Source organism: Syngnathus scovelli, chromosome 17, assembly GCF_024217435.2.
Source record: "Syngnathus scovelli strain Florida chromosome 17, RoL_Ssco_1.2, whole genome shotgun sequence".
NCBI classification, from domain to species: domain Eukaryota; kingdom Metazoa; phylum Chordata; class Actinopteri; order Syngnathiformes; family Syngnathidae; genus Syngnathus; species Syngnathus scovelli.
The window spans coordinates 9,848,326-9,874,037 of NC_090863.1; the positions used below are offsets into that span (position 1 = coordinate 9,848,326).

The window sequence follows — 25,712 nt, forward strand, 5'->3', positions numbered from 1 at the left end:
TTAAAAAAAACAATATGTAGATCTTTATTCAGTGACGATCAGTCAGTACAAATGTTCTCTACCTCAGACGATTTATTTCAACAACAAAATCAGACATGATAGAAAAAAAAATGTAAGCAAACTTTCTTTGCCTGTTAGCGTGAGCACCACTATCAATACTTGCGGCGGGAAAACAATCCATCATTTAGTCCCCAAACAAAAATGACTAAGTAAAAAATACAATTTTAACAAGAACATAAATGCACAGCTATATACATTCAAATTTAAAAGTGAGCTCACAAGAGTTTCAAAGTATATGTTGCAACAGTATAAATTAATACAAATCCCAAATGAATTGTAACTCAAATGCTAAAACAAAAAGTAGACATGCTGAGGTTGAACTGTTGATATCATTGAATATGCTGAAATAAGATGGAACAAATTGTGATTAAAAATGGTTATGAACATCTGTGTGCATTATTTGTTTTTCCACAATGTCTATTTGAAAGCCAATAAAAAAAATAAGCTAGTGAATGCAAATGTATTTGTAACAATCCAGTTTCTGCAAGTTAACCTGATCCTAATCATAATGTGGTGCTTCTGTGTCTCTCTTCAGGTCCTCTGTTGATGTATATCCCCCACGTATGTGTTTTCTATACACAACACGATGTAGTGGTTGGAGCACGAGCGGGTGTGTTGACCTAAGAGTCGTCCGGTCTGAAGCAGTGTGGCCTGACCCGTCACCGCCATATCGGCGGTCCTCCACGCTTCGCAGTAGTTCATGGTTGCACGGATTCCCACAGCGCTGGATCCGTGCCAAATCAATTTTTCTGGCCTGGAAAGAATGAAGAGAAACATACGCAGTGTAAACTCACTGGACGTTGGAGTGGTTAATCAAATACAATTAAAGTTTATTACAAAACCATTGCCCCGTTTACTGTTTATTTTGGTATTGTTTATTGATAAGAACAAGTAAATAGTAATCAAATAAGATCACATGAGCGATTAACATTGTTAATAAGTAGTAAAAGTAGTTTGTAAATGTCTTGTTTTGATTACACACAAAAGATAATCTGTTTTCATGAATGATTACAAAAATAATGAATAATTGCTGTTGAGGGGGCAACATTCCAAAAGCTACCACACAAAACAATTTAAGACCAAAATAACCCCCCCACATTTTTTAAAAACAAACAAACTCATTAGATATAGAAAGTGTGCTTTTTTTGTGACACTTACCATGCTGAGTCAATCAGCACATTGCGTCCATCAAAGGAGTAAATGGGGACAGAGGGGTCAAATATGCCACCATTTCCAGAGAAAATGGACATCCAGGTTTTGAACAGCATCTCACCCTGGTGAAATAGAGGGAGGGGGTGAAGAGGTTATTGAATGAACTGACATTATTTGTGTTCTCATCATATCAAACATAGCTCACCCTGAGATTAACCACAGGCATGTTGGCACGGTCTGCCTTCCTCACAATGGTGGCCAGGTCTTGGAGGTGTGAGGACAGGAAGGCCCTGTATGTGCTCGTCAATCCCATTGCCCGTGCCTGCTGGTAGCACTGGAAGTCGGCCCCACGGATCCCTCGCATGTCTCCTTTCAATGGAGCGTTTAGAGCCACTAGATGGAGCTACACACAGCAAGAGAGAGCGAGAGAAAATCTAAAAACCTATTTCTAACATCTGTTATTTATCAATGAAGTCATTTTGTTGTATTGTCTCTTATCTCTAAATTAAATCAATAGATCAATGTCATAAAAGATTTACACTCACCCCAGCTACAGCAGTGAAAGTCTGTTGCAGATTGTTAAAACTGGGTTGATATCCTCTCCCGCCCTCATGCAGCTCCTGTCCAAGCAATTACACAATAGAGTTTGCATTTTTTAATATATTCATATATATGTTTAAAAGCCATATTTTTTTGTGTGTGTACTTGGCTGTGGCTCCTGTGTGGTCGGCTCCATTCGCCAGGTTTGTTGTGGGCTTGAGAAGCTGATGAGGATGTTGGTTTGGATTGGATCAAGTTTCCAAGCTGAAAGGAGGTCACACATTTATTGACACACTGGAGCAGCACTGTAGGGAGAACGTAGGCTTTGTTGCCACACCTGAACTTTGCGCCATCCACTCTGTGATCTGACGTAAAGCTCTCCTCCGCTCTCAGACACATATGCCAAGGTTCCCTCTGGAGATCGGTGGGTTTCTCTCATCAGAGCATAAACTGTCTCATAGGTGGTTACCTGAGAACACAATTCAGTGTGAGATGAGCTGTACACATTTACGTTGAAGAATTTTGACCATTTATCTTACCAGGTTGGAAATTCCTGGAGGTCCAGGAGGACCGGGAGGGCCTGGGACACTAACACCTGTTGAGATAATAGATGACAATGTCACAAATCTTTCCTTGAAGAGGTTATAGTTGGTGAGCATTTTTTTTTTTAATCTTGTTGTCTTGCGCCTCTCCACACCTGCTCCAAATGCAGGTTGTGGTCCTGGTGGTCCAGGAGGGCCGGCTGGCCCTCTGGGACCTGGGCGTCCAAATCCAGGGGCTCCGCGTTGGCCTGGAGACCCAGGAGAACCTGGAGGGCCAAGCACTGACTCGCCTTTAGGACCCTGAACAAACAAACACATGCCTTTATTGTAAGTTTAAATTTTCAAGAAATGTGGCAGGGAAATGATGTGATGCATAACTAAACCACAATGAGGAAGACAATAATTATTCGGCTGCAGTGAGAACTCACCACAAGTCCTGACCGCCCTGGTAGTCCTGGCGGACCGGGAGCGCCTGAGTCACCCTTTTCTCCTTTCTGACCTTTTAATCCCGGATCGCCTTTAGCACCCTGAGCATTATTAAACAAAAATAATCATCCCATCAGCCAGGGAATAAAAAGTTCTATGTGTGTCAAGCTCTTTATACCATTGACCAAAGTGAATCAGATGAACTCACCACAATTCCATCGGGAAACTCAGGGGCTGACAAATGACAACAAAACGTTCTTAGAAAAAAAAAATGCAATTAAAAAAAAATAGAAAAATATCTTGCACTTACTAAGTGTCCCTGGCTCTCCGGGCATTCCAACGTCTCCTTTTTCTCCTTTAGCTTTCACAATATTTAGTCCATTATTTGAATCCTACACACAAAAATAAACAAATGAAATATCCTAAACTGTTAAATATTGTGTATGATGAACATATTCATACTCAAGGTTAAAACACAGCTATGTTAACAGTAGGTTCTGTTAAGTGATATTTTTGGTTATAGATATGTCGTGGAAATGATGGATTAAAACTTTTTGTTGTTGGCTGACCGCTATAGGATAATTGCTGGCAAATATTCTATCCATAAAATCTGTATGACCAAAATCATCAGAAGTATGACTTAATGGTATAACGTTGGTGCCGGACTATAATGGTGAAAACAACAGAGTTATGGCGTTAGCTTGCACCAGCATTAGCGTGTAAGAACTAGCACATATAAGACAAATATATGATTAAATTCACCAATACTGGCTTCCTGCATGGGCCATTCATTTGCAGTCTAGAAAAGAGCTCTGAATAGCTCATTGGAGTCTTAGAGCTAAAGTTGCTAGCTACTCATCACTTTACAAAAAAAAGAGAAATAAAAAAAAAACTGTCATTAAAAGGGTTAAAATTCTGATAATATGCTGACAAAGTCCTTTTCATCATATGCCCTCACGCTGGTCCTCATGGTAAAAAAGCAAAGTACGGCTCCTTTAAGGTTAGACACATTTGAAGAAGAGCCCTTCCACCACACCAAAGACAGTAAATTAAATAATATTGGTTAAAAAAATATGCGTGAATCCCAATAAGCAATGTCCCACATTATTTAAACTTGTTCATGATTCAATTTAGTTATTGGAATTCAGCAAAGCAAAGTTGTTGGCGCACGAAGAATAGTATCCGACACCACAAAAATTGAGTCTCATGAATGCAATAAGGAAAATGAGGTCAGGAAATGAAGGGGAGAAGTGGGATGACAACAAGGGATGACCAAAGAGCTGCCATGCTGCTCTATCCACTCTCCAACAGAACCATCAAATGAACCATTTCAAAATGAAACGGACCAATAAGATGGTCTGACTCAGACTTACTGGTCCCTTTTTGCAATGCGGTCTGGGGCGCACTGGGAACACTGTCTTTAAAAGAAGAGCACGTTATCAGCTTTGAATAATGGGGATGCAGCACTTGGCATGGTGCCATAAATGGAATAAAAAAAATGGAAACGGAATGGATCAGCTGTTATCACAAAAAGAAGGATCATTTCAAGTTTACAAAGTCTGAAATTTGGGCGTAAAATTTTGTGATATCTAATGATGTGAAAAGCTAAATAGTATAAGTGTAGTATTAAGTGTGAAATGACAAATACTGGTTTGATTCTGTCAAATAAACAGGTCATGATGTCCCTCAAGCTGTTCATGATCAGTTTGAATAAAAAGTGTTGGAATTTTTATTTAGAAAATAAAACAACAACTCAAAGATGAACACTTACTCCGTTCAATCCAAGAATTCTTCCTGGAAGTCCAGGCGCACCAGGTGGACCAGGAGGTCCCTGAGAATATGAGATTAACAAAGTGTAAATGGTAAAATCCAATCGAGGATATTTTCAGTTTTGCAAAAATTGGAATTGAAAACCTCATGAGTTGATTTGAATTGACAGGTTGGAATATTTGCATACAATTAAGATTTCCTAAATGTGCACTTGTATGTGTATGTTAAAAAAAAAACTGGACTGTTGTCTCTTACTGGTGAGCCAACAGAATCTCCTTTTTCCCCTTTTCTACCAGGCATACCAGGTCTTCCCTGTGAGAAGAAGATAGTTTTTTTTTTTTTTGCATATTTTAAAATCCAAAGTACATTAGGTATAAAGTACTTACAGAGCGACCAGGGAACCCATATTCTCCTTTTTGTCCAGGAGGTCCATGTGGGCCCTAAAAAAACAATAAAGCAACACACAGCATACAACTAATGTATTTTTGTCATGAAAAATTGAGCAACATCAAACAATTGCTTCTGGTGTCAAAAAACAACAAAAAAAAATACATATGTGCAACCAAAATAAACATCATTTAATCACTTAAGTTCAGATAAACTTACAATGGGTCCTGCAGGTCCAGGCAATCCACGGGCACCCTGTCAAAAGATTAGAGCTATCACTATCGAATGTTTTAAAATAGATCATTTTATTGATTGATTAATCAGATACAACTTTACAAGTATTCGTGTGCATTTAAAAACATTATTACCCTGATTACTTTTTATCAACCAGTTATAAATCAGAAGATTTGGACAGCGTTAAGTTTCAAAGGGAAAAGGACAACCTTGATGCCTTTGGGTCCATGGGGTCCTTTTGGTATAGATAAAAGCGATCCATCTGCAGCGATGGTCACACCTGGCTCTCCCTTTGCTCCCTGATAATATCGGGGAAATAGACACCATATTTGTCATCAATGTAAATTCCTGTGATAATTAAGATAGTAAATTTGAAGTGAAATGACTTTCGTTTTGTTTTGCTTACATGAACCAGTAAGTTTTCGTCATTGCAATACTCATTAAGCAAGATTCTCTTACCTTAAGCCCTGATGGCCCCTGGATGCCTGGAGGACCCTTGTCTCCCTTTGGTCCTCTGGGGCCCTGGGAGGTAAACAAAAAAACGACAAAGGGTGAAGTGAAGCACTATCGAAAAGATAACTGTTACGATAATCACAGGTGGTAACGCTTGCAACCATTGCTTAGTTTTACCTACCCTGGAAATCTAAGGAGAGCATTTTTTAATAAATATACTTTTGCACAAATGTGCAGCACACCTTTCTTCTTAGAATTATGTGGGTATGTGTGAAAATGTTCTTACAGGGAATCCAGCTTTGCCAGGCAAGCCCTCGGGTCCCTAAAACATGCACATAAACCAGTGCAAATGTCAGTATATACACAAATAAAAGCAAAAGTATGAGAGAATTGTATTATCTTTTGTGGTGAGGCTTCAACCACACACACACACACACACACACAAAAAAAAAAAAAAAAAAAAAAAAGATTTTCATTCTTGGAAGTGAGCAAGAAATCTAATAAATATAATCACTTCACATTTATATATTCTATATATTTTCCTACTTACCATTGGGCCTGGTGGTCCTCTGAGCTCTGTGAAGTTGAATATATTCTCTGTGACATTGAGGAGTAACTGCAGGAGTAAATTTTGATTTATTTTTTTGAGTGGATTTAAGAATCTTTCAAGTGTTAATTGGCAAACACATGGTCAGGACGTAAAAGAATAAAACCAACAAAAATATTTTGTTGGCCTCTGATGTATACATAGACAGATGAACGGACAGACAAGACGACAGATAGACAACTATGTGTAATAAGGAAAATGGATGGAGAAATGGTGTGCATACATCTGTCAAACCAATGACGGGTCCAGGAGGTCCACGAGGCCCAGGTGGTCCTATGATGTCACGCCCATCCACACCGCGATTACCCTTGCAGGATGCAGAGAGTTTTGTTCATTTGTGTGTACATACAAGTTAAGGCAATAACGTAGTCAAGTGAGTAAACCTATACCTTTTGCCCTGTCCTACCCTTTTCACCTTTAACCCCCTGTGCATAAAAAAGAAAGTTAGTCAGAGAGAACGATCACATTATAATAAAAGCCACATTTTGAATCTATTTTGGAATGATGCTGTAAGATAAGAAAATGTGGAAAAAGTCAAGCGCTCTGAATACTTTCCAATTATACTGTGATGGACTGCTTCATACATACCCTTGGACCTGGTAGTCCAGCAGGACCCTGCAAACCTTCTACTCCCGGGTCCCCTCTTTCACCCTACAATAAACCAATGAAAGAAACTGAATTCAAAACTGCAAACATTCAAACTGTATTATTTCATTATGTAGTATTTTGTTTAATAGATGTCTGATAAACAAATATCTAATAAATGAGGGACTAAAAATAAAATAAAATAAACACAAAAAGCAGCAAAGATTGTAATGGAAGGCGAACATGCATGAGATGTACCTTGATGGAAGGCCCTGGTGGACCTGGAGCTCCATTCTCACCCTACAAAAGACATTGCAGAAAACAGATATTTTATGCTAAATACTTGCTAATAATATCTAAAGTACTGCAAATATATACAACCTTGGGGCCTTGCAAACCAGGAGAACCCTAAACAATGGAATGAAATAATTCAGCACGGCACAAACTTTTATCGACTCACTAAATCACACTTACTTGTGGGCCTGGGACTCTTGCTCCAAGCAGCATGTCACTCTTGCCAGATCCCTCCATATCCTAAAAAACAAGGTCAAATGTTACGTGAAGCGCTGAAATCAAAGTGGCATGGAGTGTGTGGATACAATTGAACAGAAATTAGGTCAGCACCTCAATAATGAATTTGGTTTCTGCAGGGCTGGGGGGACCAGGAGGCCCTGGTGGACCCGGTGGGCCTCTTTTCCCTGGTGGACCGCTGGGCCCTTGAGGTCCCACTAACCCCGCATTGCCTGAAGATCCACATTCACCCTGAGAACATGCAGAGAAAATATGACTTACCAACTTAAGAATGTTAAACTGAAGTACTGTATATACTCTGGAACTACCTTGGATCCAGGTGATCCGGGTAAACCTCTGTCACCCTGAATATTTGACGAGAAAGGACAAAAAAAAAAGAGAATTTGTGAAAATATCCAAAATATGGCTTGTTTGGGAGTATTTTTTATTTTTTTTACATTCCATAGAAGCACAAACACAATGTGCTGCTGTCTTTCACTCACCTTCTCTCCCACAGGTCCAGGGAGACCTGGAGCACCATCTTTTCCTGCTAGACCCTAATCAAACAAACAAACACAGACTGTCATGGACAATATTGTCATTAAAAAAAAGAAGAAATTGAGGGGTGAGAAATGTGTTGACCATTCCCAGTTCGGGCCAAATCTAAATGCAACAGCTTGTTTAAAGGAACACTCAACTTCCTGGTGATGAGATGATGCATGCCAAAATTTCCCACTGGAAATCGGGTGTTTGATGCAACACTTGAACATAGAAAGCATTGAATAGTAGGCAAATTTAGTTATTACACAAAAAAAAAATAAAAAAATAATTAAATGCAGCACTTGTTTTACTGACCCCATTTGTTGTGTTTTCATATTTGCTCAGTATAGATTTTATTCTGATCTTAATCATCGCATCAAAACATTTATCAAGCAAAATCCAAATGTAGCATGAAACACTGCATCATTTTTTTTTAAATTCTCATCCCGCATGGAAAACTGACAAGTCATCATTAAAGATTCTTTGTATTCCTCTTATGTTTTCAGAAACACTTCATTGCAAGGCAGACCTAAGCATTTGATCAATTATGAAATATTAAATTTTTGGTATGCCACGTGTCCACTGAGAACATAAAATAAACCATTTGCGCAAACATTGAATTAGAGAAGCAAAAGTGATTCACAAATATTGATAGCATGCATGTTTGTGCTGTACCATTCAAGTGAGGCAGATAATGCTAAACCAGTTGCATCATCACAGGGTAGAGAAGTGATGTTGGTTTACACACATCTACACGGATGAAAACCTCTTCAGGCAGAAAAGTTAATATTCCAATGCAAGAGAACTTACAGTCATTAGCCAGAGCACTGAGGAGCTTTATAACTCATGATAATATTTATTTACAAATATAATTGACACTTTTACTGCCTCAAACTAGCATATAAAAAAATAAACCATGCTGAGTCAATGCACTGGCTTCTGACTGGCTTACCAAGCAAACCAAGAAATATATACCTCGCCCAAAACCCAAGCAGAGCTGATGTCAAGCCCAGACCCAGAAGCAAAACTGGACTCAGAATCAGAACTGAAACCAGAGCCAAGGTCAGAGGACAACTCTGCGCTCAAACCTGAACCACCAGACCCAGAACCATTAAACCAATCCATAAACATCTGCAACAGAGTGGAGAGGAGGAGCAAACGTTCCATGTGGAAAGTGGACAATGAGATTGAGGAGAAAGAAAGAAAAAGGAGCAATTTGTAAACACAGTTGGACGTTTAACAACAGGAAAAATTTATACATTTAACAACTCAACAATTCAGCTGATAAAATTACTCTGACTTACTGGTATTCCTGGCTGGCCTTGAAGTCCATTTTTACCAGGAGCACCATATGGTCCAGGATATGTGTGAGAGAGGTCTCCAGCAATGTTCATTGATGAAGACTCAGCCCCAGGAGGACCAGGTGGTCCTGGAGGCCCAGGTGGACCAGGAGGACCCTGGGGAACACAGTGATATTTACTCAATTGATCAACTATGCCTGCCGGATCTATTAACTTTACCCTAATGAGCTCAGTATCACTTTCCAGGTCTTCAAACCCAGAACCCAACGCATCTTCTCCATACTGCAGAATAATACAGAACAACACAGAAGACACACAAACACACCCACACACACATTCATACATCACGTCTATCAATAGCTCATCTCAAAACAGGATTTGATTGCATTACTACTTTGTTAACAATACTTACAGGTACACTGTGTGATCTAGCAGGTCCAGGTGGCCCGGGTAGACCCGGTGGGCCTGGTGAGCCAACCCCAGGGTCTCCCTGGAGGTAGAGATGTCAACCATATTAACTATCATGAAGTAGATTTATTTAGAGAAATAAAAAATAAATTAAAAAAAATGTGTACACTGTTTTACTGGCTTCGTTGAGATATGAATGGAACCGATCTAGAGTAAATAATATAATTTATGATTACAATTATCCATACCTTATCTCCTTTGACTCCAGCATCTCCATTCAAACCTGGAAATCCTTGAGGTCCTCTCTGACCCTGGAAGTACAACCAATATTTCATTACTGGTTATATGATAACCCAAAAAAAAAAAGAAAAGGAATATGAATCTTACTGGATCTCCATTGTCCCCCTTCATTCCCTGTCAAATATTTGGTAGAGGTAAGTGGAGGTTTATGTTGCGAAAGTTATCTGTAGAGCACAAACCTGGTGTCCATCTCTTCCAGGCTTTCCAGGAATTCCTGGTGGTCCTGGTGGACCTCTTGACCCTGGCTCAGCGGGTCCAGGTGAGCCAGGTAAGCCCGGTAGTCCAGGCTCTCCTGGTTCACCTTTTAAAGCGTGCTTGACAAGAACCTAAGGGTTAAATGTTCACAGACTTTTAACCCTGATAGAAACTGAAATAAATTGTAAAACAATATTCATGAATCAGAACTGACATCTTCAGATGCTTCTCCTGGCTCATCTGTCTGATGAGGCCCTGAAAATGACATTTTACAAAATTAGTATCACAAGAATGACATCATTCGTGACTAATCAGAGTTGTTCAAAAAAACACTATAATGATAATTATGAAATATAAAAGAATTAAATAATATAAAGTTACAATAAAAATTCAACCAATGCATAATATTCATTTATTCAACCTCTGCGGAAGACTTCTTCTCTGTCCTCCATTGAGGTCTGGTAACTTGAATTATTGTCACTGTCCAGCGTTGGAGCTTGTGTGGGTGGGGCTTGAATCGGAGCAGTGTTTTCCTACAAGAGAGTATCAGTAGTAGTAAAAGAATGAGAAAGACATTTTCTACATTATAATTTCCATGTATTTAGAGATTGCAAAATTGAAATAGAAAATGTTAATTCCGTTCCTTGCAATAAACTTGTGCAATGTGAAGGTGGCTATCATCACAATAATGTGGTTGCATCTTCCGAGTGCCACATTTCTATTGACATAATGGTTTATTCAAGTTTAAAATATCCTTTTTGAGGGAAAATTATCTTAAGGGGGGCTTTATGAAAAAGTATCCGGAATGACAGAACTTCAGCTTTTGCAGAAATCAGAATTTCCTTTGTGGCTTCAAGGACAGAGTGGGTTCAGGGGATGTTTAGGGTTAGCCTGACTTCCCAAAGTTGGGAGGAAGAAAGTTGACAAGCAGGCACATATTTACTTTTGATAAAAGCAGTGTATGGTAACAAGACTTATTCAACGGAATTGACTATAAATATCATCATTCAAGCTTGTGTAAATAAGTTGAATTTCACAAAATTGCTACTATGGCTGGTTATCGATTCAGACTTCCAGAATCCATCTAATTGGATTTGTAAGGGCACCATTTTTTTTGTTTGATTTAGTTTAGAGTCAGTTAACGATTGCACACTGCACCAATTTTGATTTCATATGGAAGCAATGCTACAAATAGAAAATAAATGTCTTTTGATAATGTACAATATGTTTTTTTTTCACATCAAAATAAACAGAGACTGACAGAATAATTGAATAATATTGCCTGCAAGCAAATAAACCTACTGTACCACAGACTGTACCTGTGCTGCTCCATGTTTCCGTCCCTCTCTTTTCTTCATCATTTCTTCTGTCTCTCTGTCATCCAGACCATTGTCACCACTGGCATACCCAGAAGCCTTCAACCATTGCATCATGTAAAAGAGGGAAAAAAAACATTTCAAACCAACAATAAATTCTTCTCCTTCTCGTACCTTTATATTTTATATTTAGAAAAAAAGTCAATATGTTATTATAGTCTCATGCGACCTCACACAATATGATGGATGGATAATATTTACATAAAGCACTTCTTATGATTGTCATTTAGGACTTGAGGAATTCAACAAAAGCATTTAATTATGCTTTTTCTTATTTTTCTTATTGAGTGAAAGATCATCTTGCATCAGATTGTCTGGTCACAGAAACACCTACTGTCAATATGTATATCACTCACATCAGGATCGTCATCCTCACACTGTTCCTCGGCTGCCCTTGGATCATCTTTGATAACCAGCTGCTGAATGGCTCCCTGTAGAAAAATTGTTTAGGCTGCTGAAATGATTAACGTATAGCATGTAGCACTTGTGCATTGTTCATCAGAGCAGAGCAAGTGCTGCCATGACATAATAGTTCCAGAGACCAACAAATTGTACAACTGCTTAAAGACACAGTCCTTCAAGCTAATGCTATTGTGAAATAAAAATCAGTTTTGTGTGATCGTGTTAGAAGAACACCCCGAACTTGTCGCCAGGGTGTTGTTTTTCTTTGAAACATGAAAACACCATTCCTCAAATGTTCTTAGAGTTTCCGAATGGTACAAAGCACTTTGTCCTGACCTAATCTAGGTCTTCATGGCATGTCTGACTTCCTCATCCGTTATCACCTTACTCCCTTATTCACTCCCTCTTTCCACATGAGAACCCATCTCACTCCCTACATAGTACTTCCTCTCGGTGTTTGATCCTCAAAAATGTCAACAATTGTGCAATTACGCAATTTGGCATTCCTGAGGCTCTTTGGTGGTCATGACATATTTTCGGTCCTTTATAGCTAGCTGCAATGGACGTGCTAGCCTGCCTGTTGCATTGAAGTACTTACAAGTAAACAATATAACCTAACATTTGATACATATGCACAGATGCAATGCATTGACACTTCATTAAGCTCTTCTCCACTTACCACAAACTTCTCAAGCCCTGTGCTCCCCGCATTTGCAACAAAAATGCCAGAGTTGAGTGAGAAATTGAGTCTTTCTGGTTTTCGATGGAAGGTCGTCCTCTCTGCTTCACCACAGTCCATGTAGAGACGCACCTCATTGTGCTCCACCACAACCTATCATGGCAAAAAGACACAGACTTAAAAATACTTGAAAACTTGCTCAGAACTTTCAAATGATCCATCCATCCATCCATTTATTAGATGTCCTTCAGTATAATTTCTCAAATAATCGTACAACTTACAGTAAAACGTGTCCACTGGTCCGTCATGTCTGGCACACTGAAGGCAGCAGCTTTTTGGCTATGTGATGGCTGTTCACTGTCAGTGTAGTATAATAAGATATTTTGAAGACCTTTGTGAACTGGGGTGAGGGCTAAGCCCAACTCAACCACTTTTTGACGGGCATCTGTGAAGGCAAAGAGCATGCCTCCTCTTTGGCTGGCTGGACGGATCTAAGGTCAATGGAAAATAAAATGTAACTGCAGATAATTACAACTTGCAAGTGATGATGCAAATGGGAAAAATATCATATTGCATGTCACTAGGATAAAAAAAAAAAAAAGAATTAATCATTTTAGTGTTACCTGTGTCAAATCAATCTTTGGGACAAATAGCAGAAACTAAACTAAATGAATTAAACGAAACTAAAATGGAAGGCAGTAAAGTTGCAAAGTAGACTAATATGAAATGCATAAAGAGGGGGAACATTTTTATTAAACATACAATACCACAAGAGGGCGCAATTTTCTTAGGCTTCTTGACAGTTGAGAATTTAAAGGTTGAATATGGCTTTCTGTTAGGGAGTGTTTCAAATCTATATGTTTGTATTCAAACTCTTTCGTATTACCGTGGCAATGATGGCAAAGTCGATGTAGAATGGGCCTGGCACAAAGGTCTTGGCGAGCCTTCCTATGTTGGCTTCGGGCCCAAAGTTGTACGCTGGAAAGCCCTCAAAGCCAGCAGTGAAGGAGACAGAAGGTGGAAGGGGCACACCAATTAACTCTGTCAAATCCAGATGATTTCCGGGGCTTTGCTCTGATAAGACAGAAAATACAAAACTTGAGGTGTGGGGTAAAAAAATCAGAGAGGTGTTTGCATATTCATACAAAAGCTATTGTCAGTATGAGTAAAATCGATTTGTTCATTTCTGGTGTCTTAATTGATTATGCAATTTATGATTTGACACAGAGAACAATGCTGATAGATGCTTTCCCCCATTTTTATTTTATCATTTTATTGTTTTAACTTACTTTGTTGTAAGTATGCAACTGTATATATATTTTATATATATATACAGGATTGCATTATAGAAAATAAAGAACTTTATCACAATATTCTAATTTTCTGAGACAGTATATGTATATATTCTTCCTAACTTTTACCCGACTCGATTTGATCCTGACACTGTTCACGCTTCACCGCTCTGCCTCGCAAGGACATAATCCTCCATCCAAAACAGTATTTCACAATATGTGGCAATTATACTATTTCATGCATATGAGTGTGAATACATGACCCCACATTCCCTTTATTTTCTACCATTGAACTCTCACCTCAGCATTCCAGTCACCCCTGCTACAGTATTTATACTTATAGTCATGCACACTCATTCTCGTTTGCTACCCAAGTGAGAACTTATATTGACATAAAACATCTCCGAGTCCTTTGAGCATGACAAATGAACAATCGCAATGAAGCTGTTAACCCCAGAACTCGTTGTTATGTTAGATGGGGGCCACACACACTTTTTTTTTTCACTCATATGAACAAAAGCTACAGATTACACCAGACACTCCAAAGATTTGGGGCTCTCTAATTTATCAGCCTGACCAACTGGAAACATACCCCATTAGAGGCTTTAGTATGAATGTGTGTGTAGGTATGCACTGAAGGAAGAGAGAATTTCTGACAGCAGATGTGCCTCTATACAAACTTAGACCACGATACATATATTTCAAGATATTTCAAACAAACACTTACTATTTGTCCACAGCAGCCCCAGCTCTTGCTACATAACCTTAAGCAACACAACTATAAAAGTCTAAATCCCAACATGAACTTTAATCTTTTGTAGTCTAGTCACCATCAGAAATTCACAAAAACTTCCTAAGACTTGCCAATTTACCAATTAAATAACTAAAGCTAAATACTTAACGTGTCTTTTAAGTGTAAAAAAAGACCAACTACACATCTTGTCAATTAAGAGACTAATTAGAGTTCATGCTTCATCAATAAACGTCAGTTCAAGCTGAATTAGCATCTTTTCAAGTGTCAGCCATTAAGCAAACTTTGTGCCACAATTTCTTCTCAACGTCTCTCAAATTCCACTTAATCCTCATCATCATGTTGGCCACATGAATGCTTGATCAGCTTGGTGAGATTGATAAAAGCCAGCCCCTCCTCCGTGTTGCCGCACGTAACCTTTTAAACCCACCTTGACCCTGTCATGCCATACAAAAGCTTCCCGCTGTTTGGCCCACTCTCTTTAGGTTTCTCAGGCTCGCAAAGATTTTGTGCAACCTACATCAGGGTATGGCTATGTCACATACCAGCGTGCTACCAGAGTAAGAAAATCTGCATGCAGAATTGTCAGCATTTTATTGAGATTAACATAATCAAAATCAATAAAATAAGGTAATAATTTAGAATCAAACATGATATGACCTTGGTCTGATAAATAGGCTCTTATGTGGACGGATTATTTTGTTTGGCAGTTTTTTATTTTACCCTATGTAGGGTCCATAAATGTATGCATTTTTATTGGATCAACAATTCTTAGAGTATAATAATTTGATACATTTTGTTGATCATCACGCACATACACAAAATACTTTTTTATTAATGTTTCTCTTGTGTAATCTTGATTTCTCCTTTACTATACAATTAACTACCCTATTAAATTAGAGTATTGATCTCCGTGAGGAACCAAATTTATAACTTGGGTCTTGATCTGAAAAACCAATAAAAAAAATGATCATTTATAGATGTAATATGCAATTGGAAGGTCTGTGAGATGCCTATATGAAGATTCACCCAGAACATTTCCTTCCTTCATAGGACATTGAATCAATGGCAACTGCACTAGCTAGTGCTATTCTAACTAGCCTGTTAGGTTGATAGGCGGAACGTGAAGACAACCAGAACAGTCCAATTGCCATCGATCTAATGCCCCAGGAAACACAACGTGTGAAATTTTGAAAAAAAAAAAAAAAAATTCCAATTCATAAATCACTTTTTAACTATAGCTGGCTGTAATATTAATTCATTCATTTAATAGATGGAAACATGCTAGTAATACCAGTGACCCAAACACACACACAATATACACTGTACATAACTTCTTCCCAAAATGTGACATACATAGATCTAAAATAGAAAAGCTACTACCCTCCAATTTTTCCACTCACCACTCTTCCAATGTCTCAGTGGTTTGAAATGGGATCTGATCATCACAACTGTAGTCACATCTGGAGGTAAAGTCCCCTGGGAAGACCCTGCAGGACTAAGACTAGACATCTCAGTCTGGATCACACCACTCAAAGCGGTCCCCGTTGTCTCGTCCTCACGTCCCACCCACGCTGTTGTCCCTGGCATGTCCGAGGAAGAGCTCGGAGAAGTTACGGATGGAGGAGAGGGGCTAGGGCTACTCTTTGGGCTGGACCAGATGAAACTCCACCATTGAGCTTGCAAAGGTGTAGATAAGAGTAGGCAAAGAGCAAGGGAGATGCAAAGGGTTCCCATTCTCCTCTCCCAGTGTGTGTAAAAAGATGGATCCTCTCAAGACACCAACTAGCTGCACACAGTTTGACACATTCTGCAGAGTCAAGAAAAAGTGGTCCAATACAAAAAAAATCTTTCAACCTTCTTACTGTCTTTTCTCCATCCCCTCTCATGCTCTTTAACCTCGCTCTCTTTTGCTTCTTTCCCTCCGCCTCTTTTGGTAATTAGTGACTCCCCCTCCTCTGGCCCACACAGCAGACCTGATTTTCACTCCCTTGTCCCTTCACTTGGGTGGACGGGTAGATTATAGCGTGTGCTCATTACTCCTTTCGCTTTCTCTGCAACTTCAGCTATTGCTCCCCCTCCACAAAACACCAATGTCGTGACCTAACCCCATTCACATACACGCATACACTATAATCCAAAACGATTTATATGCTATATAGAATTTATGGCTATATGGATGCTATATGAATTATATTCATATATATTTTTTTAAATTTTGGAACATGTAGTCATAATGTAGGTTAAAAAAAAAGCTTTAGTTATAGAGTGACTTGAGGTAGCAATATGAATTTCTGGATCATCAGTCAATGTGACAAGTACTGGTTATTGAAGTGATTAATTGGCAGAAAAGTGAAACCGGGGTTCCATTGTTGTTAGAATACACTATACATGATGGGAAGAATGGTCGGATACACTCTAATGGAGCAGATGATGGGTTTAGTGAGGCTGAGGAGTCTGGCCTTTGGCATGAATCCTTGTGGATTAGTCAGAGAGGAGGGGTAGACAGATTTGGGGTGGTCTGCTAGACTTATATTAGGAATTGATAAAAATGTGAGGATGAAAATGAAAATGTATTTCATTATGAATCATTCTGCATTTCTGTGCTTCAACCTTCCACAAGTTAGTGATGCATTGACGGATATGATTTTTTTATTTTTGTTTTATGAGTATATCTATTAAAGACGCAAATAGTAATTACTGGACTTCAATATTATTTTAGGAAAACACAAGAGGAGGAAGATGCTCTTTTATCATTAACACATCATCTACATAAAGCAGATATCATTAATAGCACATCATTTCAATTACCATTTGGAAGTAGCTTACTTTATAAATGTTTAAATGTTAATTCACGCTCAGTGTCTATACATGGTGACCCCTTTTAGGGCCTCTGGATTCCAGAAAAAGTAACCCCTTCACCTCCCTCTCACTTTCCACTCTATCCAACAATCCTAACAATAAACTCTAATTGGTTTACTGTCATAGCCAATTATAGTAGTTACTGTAAATTTATTATCACCTGTAAACTTCTTTGGTGCCCAAAGATTTAGAGCCGGTAATTGTGTTATAGGATTTATGACATGACTGGCAGATATTTGTAGTAATAGTCTTCCATATTGATATTGACCTGTTTTCCAATCAGTGCCTTCACATTGATAAGTATCATTCATTATCTATTTTCAGCACCGATTATCCTGTTCAGGGTCACTTCTGAATTCATTGCCTGCCAATCACAGGACTTGTACAATAATAAGATTGTTAAAGGTAATTTGAGCAAACGTGTGTATCAAACTAGCAGCCTTGAAAGAAGCTCTCACTTTCAAGAGAACGCAACCTGAACCAATCTGATATTTTATCGTCCTCTAGTGGTCATAGAAAATACTGCAACATGTGAGTATAGTACTATAAGTGTACAATACTGATGAATATTCATATTCATACAGTACTGTATTCTGTTAAGTATGGTTATTTATCTTTTCTGTTTTAGTTATGATAACAGTATTGATTTTTGTCATATTAAATTAATCTCAAAGACGCTAATTAAAGCGAGAATACACTAAAACGGTTATCCTAGTCCATCCGTTCATCCATCCATCTTCTCTACCGCTTGTCCTAAGGGTCATAGGTCAGCCGGGTCCAATCTCACAATATGAGAGGTGGACCGTGGACTACATCGTGAACACTGTATTACTGCAAAGACTAAAAACAATGCAGAAACATGGGAGGAAGTGTACAAAGGTCAAACAGAGAGCAGCTGTTCTCAGGTAATGGTACACCTCACTTTCTCTACTCTCCCTCTCGCTGTCGTGCATGTGCACACACACATGCTCTCACACACACGCGCGCACACACTAATCAATGACGCCAGTGTTGAAACTTAACTTTTCTCTTGCACTCCCCCCGCAGCTTCCTCTCACTCTTCCACTCCCCCTACGGTGTGTTTTCATTTCATATTTCTAGACCATGTTCAGTCAGGAAAGTAAGAACAGCTCTTTTTTGGAAAGTACAGTCCAGACAGGCCAGAGTTAGAAAGCATTAAATAGAAACAACTCAAATTGGCAAGCGGGACTTTATGTGAATCCATGAGAAATTCTATAACCATTTTTGGTTTAGTTGAATGAATTAATCTGCTTCTGGAAAGACCTGCCACAAAACAAAATTATAAACTTTGGATCGGTCACTAATAGACCATGACTGCTGCTCTCAGTTGAAGCTTGAGATCGTCATCATGGAGTTGTAGGGAAACAAGATCTTTATATTTCAAGTGATTTTTTTTTTTTTTATAGTATAGCGTTTAAATTGTGGGAAAGTGACAAGACACTAACACAAAACAACTCTTTGCCCTCTCAGCAGAGGGCAAAAGGAGATGAAAAAAATAAAAGCAAAGGTGAAAGCAGAAGAACAGTGGGAGTCAAAAAGGTTATCGCAAGAAGAGATTGCCCCAGGGGGGGGCATTGACCCAAACGTTTGACCCTGCATACGTTGCTGCTTTGGACACATCCAGGCCCTTCTTTTAAAATGATTTGCACACCAACGTCGGCAGAAATCTGAGTGCAGGTTGTGTTCATCCAGAGTCACTTATGCATGGATGGCAGAATTTAGATTGCCTGGTGTTGAATGATGTTAAATTATGTTCTCAGTTTTGGCTCCATATTGTCGAGGATCATACTTAAAAAGCAGTTCTGTGACAGTTATTCAGAATGAGTTGTTAAGCAAGCAGAAAGCAATTTAAGATATGTATTGTATTGCTTTGTTATATAATTTGTTTTTTGGAAGGTCAGATGTACATTCCTGGAAACCAGGTCAGTGGACATAATTCATCAAGAATCAATAAAATTGGGACTCAATAAATTTCAATAAATCAATAAAAACAAATCTTGAAAAAAAAAAGTTAGATGGTAGCAGATCAAAGACTTGTTGCTAGGTAGATTTTAGGTTTTAATAGCTTTCCAGCAGGTTATTAAGACAATTGTCTAGATTGAGATGAACATCTCATTTGCTTTCTCAACATTACACTGCAGCTACCGCAGATAAAGGGATGTATTGTTTGGACTTTGGAGATCAGAGGTGACCATCTGCAGAGGGCTTGTTTCCATGACATCGAGTGTCTCGGACCATCCCGCTTCCCAAATCCCCTGCCATCCATCCTGTCACCCAAATTTCACCCCCGGAAGAGCACAAAGCGGTCATCCAGTGATGTTTTTGCATGGACTTGTGCCGACGAAGAAAGTTGCTTGGTGACAGACATTTACTGTGTGGAATGAAAGACAACCTTCATAAAAAATGTAACAGGAAAATATTATCTCATATTTGTCACTGGCAGAATACCATCTGCCAGTGTGCCCACTTGAGAACACTCACTATTGTTTGGAGATCTAAACAGCTAGTTAAAGCAATATAAGTTTCTTTGCACTTTGTATGTGTAAAATAAATATACTACAGTACATACTAGCAAGTCTGGCTTCCCACACACACTCCTTTGTGTTAGTTCGGTAAGATAAGATCAATCAGTCAGTAAGCGCCGGCTCTTGCCATCTGGTTTGTTATCGACACCCATTTTTTTTTTTTATATTTGCCATCGAAGGCTATAGAAGTCAAAGGTCCATTGTTTTACCCGGGCTGGCGGTGAACGAGTTAAGCGGATGTAAAGTGCATTTCACGTCGAGGTTAATATAAAAATTACAGTGGTGCATAAAGTTGACAACTCCAGTATGATGTTGGAGTCCTTCAATTAGTAGACAGACATTCTTTGTAGCCTTTCCACCCCAAAGCATAGCTTGTGTGACACACACAATGATAATGATTCATGGTTAACGTTTCAAAGGTAACCATGGAAATGGAGATACAAACAACAGCCTCTCATTATTGTACAGTAGACTGAACGAGCAACCTCCAACAATCCGAAGCAAAAGTGGCCAAAACTTTTTTTTTTCTAGTACGGTAAATCTGAAATTGTTTTTGACATCACGTTTTAAAACGTATTTCTTCATCACACAACAGTGGGAACGGAGGTTTTGCTTTGTCACATTTCATCATAAAAAACAAAACTCAGTCCAGTCTTTTGGATATTTAAGTTTCCAGTGAATATTTGTTGCCATTAAATCCCACACAGTTGAGCATTAATTATCATTACCTTTTACAGTTCAAAGTCAAAGTCATACGTGAACATGCCATGTTCGGACTACTAGCAATAAATGTCAATGGTGGGAACTGGTTGAAAAGCCGACTGTGGGCGCAATGTGAAAGAAAAAATGGAGGACAACTACGATGGAAAAAGTGATGCAAGTTTTCACAAGCTCAACATGAATTAAAAATCAGAAAGCAAGCGGGTGGAGTAGTGAGTAGAAAACCTCCAACTCATTTGTCCATCCATCCATCCATCCATCCATCCATCCATCCATCCATCCATCCATCCATCCATCCATCCATCCATCCATCCATCCATCCATCCATCCATCCATCCATCCATCCATCCATCCATCCATCCATCCATCCATCCATCCATCCATCCATCCATCCATCCATCCATCCATCCATCCATCCATCCATCCATCCATCCATCCATCCATCCATCCATCCATCCATCCATCCATCCATCCATCCATCCGTATAAAAAAGGAGAACAACGCTTACATTGACTGTACAGAGAGTTTATAACTGATAACACAAATTTCCCTCTCGATAGATCCAAACATTGGCAGTTACGAGGTGGTTCCTCAGAACTTGGCAGCCTTTGTAATGAGCTATTTAGCGTGTAGAGAATAAATATTCTGACCATAAAAGCACTAATGTTTCCATTTAAGTCTGCATGAATACGTACCCAAAAAATTCTAAATGGAAAGTCATTTTCAGCATCAATTGCCAAAACACGTACAGCCACTCACTTGAACATGCATGATATTTAAACAACCATACCTCCCACTTCAATATCGTCTGTAATGTTCTCTAATAAGTAAGAAATATAAGGACGTGTATTTCTGACTCTCATTGTGTGCAGCGTTTGGCTTGTCTGCCACCAGCACATAAAAGGAAAGTTGCCCTGCCGCCAAACAATCTCTGCCACAGAGTTGTGTAAGAGGCACACAACAGAAGGTAGCGTAACCAAAATCACAATGTCAGAGGTGTTAACAATGGAAATGGAAAGTGGGATACGACAATATGTATTTTGGGGTCTTTGGAGGCAGATGTGTTGTTGTCGTCACTAATCACTGTTAACTTGAAGGGACTATATGGAGCATTGAAATCAACTTTCTTTTTAGTTTCTTTTATTTTTAAATCGAAGAAATGTTTCAAGCAGGAGTGCGTTAAGTTTTGAGCTAACAGTTGTTGGATTTTTTTAAAAGGGACAAATCAACCGGGACGTTCCCAAATGGAATATAATAATAATTATTATTATTATAATTATTATAATAATAATTACCAATATTATTATTAGATATATTCAGTTATTAAATAATTGTTATTAATAAGTATTATTATTTACAATAAATCAGTTATAAAGATCAACAAATAACACATGATGAAATATAATTATATGGGAATAAAAAATAGAATTAATGAAACTAATATTAAGATGATTCTTGATCATATAAATTGGTGGGATAGATTAAAGAACATGTGTCACAGTCATGCTGTCACTGGTAAGAATCTTCCTGAAACGGTTTGGAAACGTTTTGGTAAAATGAGGAATTAAGATTAATAGGGAAATATCATTTTCCGTCTAACCTCTGATTGATTCATGAGTAAAAGGTACGGCAGTCTAAAAAAGCGTAAAGATGCCAATGTTTCTGGCGTTTGACTTCAAAAGATATCTCAGAACAGTTTTGCTGCTTTTAACAAAAACGTGTGATTTGTTTTATGATTGAGATTTATAATAATTCACATTCTCAAGACCGGAATAAATTGACAGCATTAGAATAATCATGAACGTTACCTTCCAGAAACTGTGAAGCTGCAGTCCGACAGCACAGGATTACAAGATGCAAAACTACAGGCCACCTGAGGAGACACATAAGCCATTAGCTCCATTTTGGTATTAAGTTGCCATTTTATTTAAAAAATAAACTAAAGTTGGAATGTTAGACAAGACAGCTCCATATATTGCGAAGGTTTTTCTTGAATGATTCACTTGTCAAAGGTGCGCTGATATATAACTGAGTGCCTTTGATGAAAAAATCAGTGATGTCATAAAATGTAGCTTGCTTTATTTGTAAAAATCCACAGTAGCAAAGTTGTCTTACCCTGGCAGCATTATGGAAGTAAAGTATTTAGAAATCCACCAGACAAATCCAAGTGCATGTGTGCAATGAAATTCTGTCTAAATTTGTGCTCCCCCTGTCCCACAGCTCCCGCTCTCCCTCTCTGCAGTACAAAAGCTCTCTCAGTTCTTAGCTGAGTCTTCAGGCCCACAGAGTTTGGAAATGTGATTCCCTCGGTGAGAAACCCCACCCTTAACCCACTCAATTGACCCTCCTGCCCCTCACTAGGTTACCGCTTCAGTCAGTTTTGCTTCATTCAATTTAGCATGATGTCGTTGTATAGTCAAACAACTTCTCACCTTTAACTTGAATCTGAGCTGCTTCGACAACTCTTTTTGCAAAAGTATTTTTATCTGAAATGTTTAAAGACACAGGTGTTGGAGTTTTGTGCGACATTTGCCACATGAATAATATATTAAGGTCAAGCACGATCATTGTTTTGGAGATTTGTTTTTAATTAATATTTTTTTGTTATTATAATTTAATTTAATACAATAAACTAATCTGTTCCCAACATAACCGTCACAAAACACTTTTTTGTTTTTAATTTTTAAATTTACATTTTAATAATTTTATTTGTGGGATGCTATTGGTAAAAGGTAAAAACATAAAACACCCAATTATTTAGGATCTCACTGCTTTAAACAGGAGTCACTCTACTTCACGTACCTTGTCGCTGTGCGTGTGTGTATTCATCTTCTGCGTAATCTGCATCAAAAACAGAACAAAGTGTAAATTGAATTCCCCATTGAACGTTCATAACAAGCATGACAATTTTTTCCCCCCCAAGTACACATATTCATACAATTCTAAATTGTACACATCAGACATCTTTTTACATCAGTGTAAAGAAAATCTAATATTTAAGGAAAGTCATTATTGATCACAAACGTACTTATTACTCAGGTGGACACCAGACTAACAATTAAAGAAAAAGAAAGCCAAAGGGCTCAACAGGGGCGTGACTCAGAGAATGCTCATGCTGTGATGTTAACAGCCCATTATTAGCAGAAGCAGGAATGATAATGGCCCTGAAGAAAATAAAATGTGCCCCCCACTTCCTCATCCTCTGGCTCTCTTCCTTTTTTTGTGGAAAACATTCCCTCACCAGGCAAAGCACTTTTGTTTGACCTTTTGAGCCCTTCGCCTAGATGTAGCTGTCAGATAAACAGTCTGCCTCAAGGAAAATGCTACTTAGGCAAACATCACATGCTGCAGAACAATCAAGACAAAGACACTACCTTCATCTTGGTATGCTGGGAGATATTTTTTTTTCCTCAGCATCAGTAACCACTTATTAAAAAATGCTCCCTTTGCTTGTTTGTTCACGTATGATATTGCTTAGTTAGTTGGGTTGAAATCATTAAACAAAAGTAGAAAGTACAAAAAAAATAATGTTTGGGGAAAAGACTGGATTAATCAATGGAATACTCAATCGATTCCCAAAAATTTGATCGTGCCAACTGTATCAAAATCTTTTAGTTGTTATCATGGCCCTTATTTCACATTGTTATGAAAAGATAAAAATCAGACACACAAGAGCTCTGCCCATCAAACGGGGTTTCAAATAGTCCAAGTATGTAGCCGCAAATGAATTATTACCTCATTTGACTCCAAAGGGTCATCTCGGCTCCGCTCCGGTCCACTCGACTTGGCTTAAGACGGTCAGGTTTCCACTTCAAAATAACACCATGGGAATTTGGGAAAACCAAGCTGCAGGGAAAGCCTCAGTTACAAGACTATTCTATCAGACAACAATAGAGAAGAAGGTAACAAAGCATATTTGAGACACTTACCTGTACACTTCTGAGTTTGGGGTTCTCTGATAAAGCTGATCCAACTCCGGATAAGCAAAAGAGCAGGGGTGTCAAATTCATTTTTTTCTCGGGTAAGGGAAGAGAAGGGATGGGCAACTCACAGCTCGGGCACACACTGAGTATTATGTTATTAAATTACAATAAAATATCAAAATAATTATATATATAATATAGTATTCATTATAATATGAATAAATAAATAATACAATATGTGTAGTGTACTATGCCTGATCAGGTTCCCAATGTAGGTGCAAAAAATCAAATTAAATCCTGAGAGCGATTTTAGGAAAGGTGTAGACCGATACAGATTAATTTATTTTCACGTGATTACTGTCACATGAGTTTTTGGTGTTTTGTGCATGCTGACCCAGCAAACTAATGTGTCACACTAACAAGAAAGCATTCATCCACAGCCAACTGTCCCCGGACACACAAGGGGGATTTGGGGGTGAATAATTGATTTTGGGAAAACTGCATTTGCATGGGCTTGTTAGGTAAGAGATGACAATGATTATCAGGGACGTGTCAGAGAATGTTAGAAAGTGAGAACAATTAAGAATCTCATCACTTATTTGATACAAAACAATGCGCATCAAAGAAACAGGAAGTGGAATCAGAGTTACAATCCAAGCATCTTGATGTCCAACCATTATTTAGTTTCATTTCCTTTGTGTATACTGTACACTTCCTGTTAAGCCATTTCCTGCCTTTTGTCTAAATGTGGGAACATATTTAAGGAAGTCGTGCATCGGAAATTCCTACCAGCCTTGAATACTTGATTTTTTTGGAGATGTTCGGCTGCAAACCGTGTTTACCTATAGCTTCCTCACTGAGCTTGCTGGTAGGTTGATATCAGCAAGATTCCATCTTTGTGATGTCTCCTAGAAAAGTGTGATGAGAATAGAGTCAGGCCAGTACAAGAGGGTTGTTGGGGCCATTCAAGGGAAACAACCCAGCAAGCAGCAGGACAGTTATTTGCCGCTTTGTCTTAGAATAGGAGCACTGCCAGAGCCTTACAAATTGACCTCCAGTTGTCCACCCGTGTTTGTATTTCTGGCCAAATTGTAAGGAAAACACATCATGAGGATGGTATGAGTGCTCCCAGCCAGGCACCATGAAGTTCC

The 25,712-nt window shown here is 38.5% G+C and overlaps 1 protein-coding gene across 7 annotated transcripts; it reads right to left on the reverse strand.

Moving 5' to 3' along the window:
• On the reverse strand, window positions 1–25,682 carry col15a1b (collagen, type XV, alpha 1b). 7 transcript variants are annotated; one of them, XM_049746361.1, is made up of 48 exons: window positions 25,404–25,682; window positions 24,568–24,611; window positions 24,374–24,484; window positions 23,441–23,479; window positions 22,447–22,511; window positions 13,354–13,541; window positions 12,749–12,958; window positions 12,468–12,620; window positions 11,743–11,817; window positions 11,330–11,425; window positions 10,432–10,543; window positions 10,225–10,265; window positions 9,995–10,141; window positions 9,903–9,929; window positions 9,764–9,826; window positions 9,520–9,597; window positions 9,327–9,389; window positions 9,111–9,263; window positions 8,782–8,937; window positions 7,770–7,823; window positions 7,596–7,631; window positions 7,381–7,518; window positions 7,231–7,290; window positions 7,138–7,164; window positions 7,015–7,056; window positions 6,760–6,822; window positions 6,561–6,596; window positions 6,395–6,478; window positions 6,115–6,180; window positions 5,851–5,886; window positions 5,571–5,633; window positions 5,321–5,410; window positions 5,097–5,132; window positions 4,877–4,930; window positions 4,746–4,802; window positions 4,492–4,551; window positions 4,094–4,138; window positions 3,031–3,112; window positions 2,929–2,954; window positions 2,723–2,821; window positions 2,450–2,594; window positions 2,292–2,347; window positions 2,090–2,221; window positions 1,918–2,016; window positions 1,758–1,832; window positions 1,418–1,615; window positions 1,219–1,334; window positions 1–814 (listed from the first exon to the last, which is right to left on the reverse strand). In XM_049746361.1, the coding sequence occupies exons 7-48, from the start codon at window positions 12,929–12,931 to the stop codon at window positions 592–594; spliced, it is 3,645 nt and encodes a 1,214-aa protein (XP_049602318.1). In that variant the 5' UTR covers window positions 12,932–12,958; window positions 13,354–13,541; window positions 22,447–22,511; window positions 23,441–23,479; window positions 24,374–24,484; window positions 24,568–24,611; window positions 25,404–25,682; the 3' UTR covers window positions 1–591. The 7 variants fall into 7 exon arrangements, with proteins under 7 accessions (XP_049602318.1, XP_049602317.1, XP_049602316.1 ...); XM_049746360.1 differs by having other exon boundaries at window positions 24,568–24,654; XM_049746359.1 differs by having other exon boundaries at window positions 24,568–24,703.
• Between the last annotated feature and the right edge of the window lie 30 nt (window positions 25,683–25,712).

What these genes read in the sequence shown, in the direction of transcription:
- col15a1b (XM_049746354.2), bottom strand. Translation starts at nt 16,247, where the DNA reads ATGGGAACCCTTTGCATCTCCCTTGCTCTTTGCCTACTCTTATCTACA. An exon ending in ACTTTGCCATCATTGCCACG is followed by an intron (nt 12,959 to 13,353) that starts GTAATACGAAAG and finishes CATTGACCTTAG; the next exon opens with ATCCGTCCAGCCAGCCAAAG. An exon ending in GAGGACCACCAGGCCCAATG is followed by an intron (nt 5,887 to 6,114) that starts GTAAGTAGGAAA and finishes TGCATGTTTTAG; the next exon opens with GGACCCGAGGGCTTGCCTGG.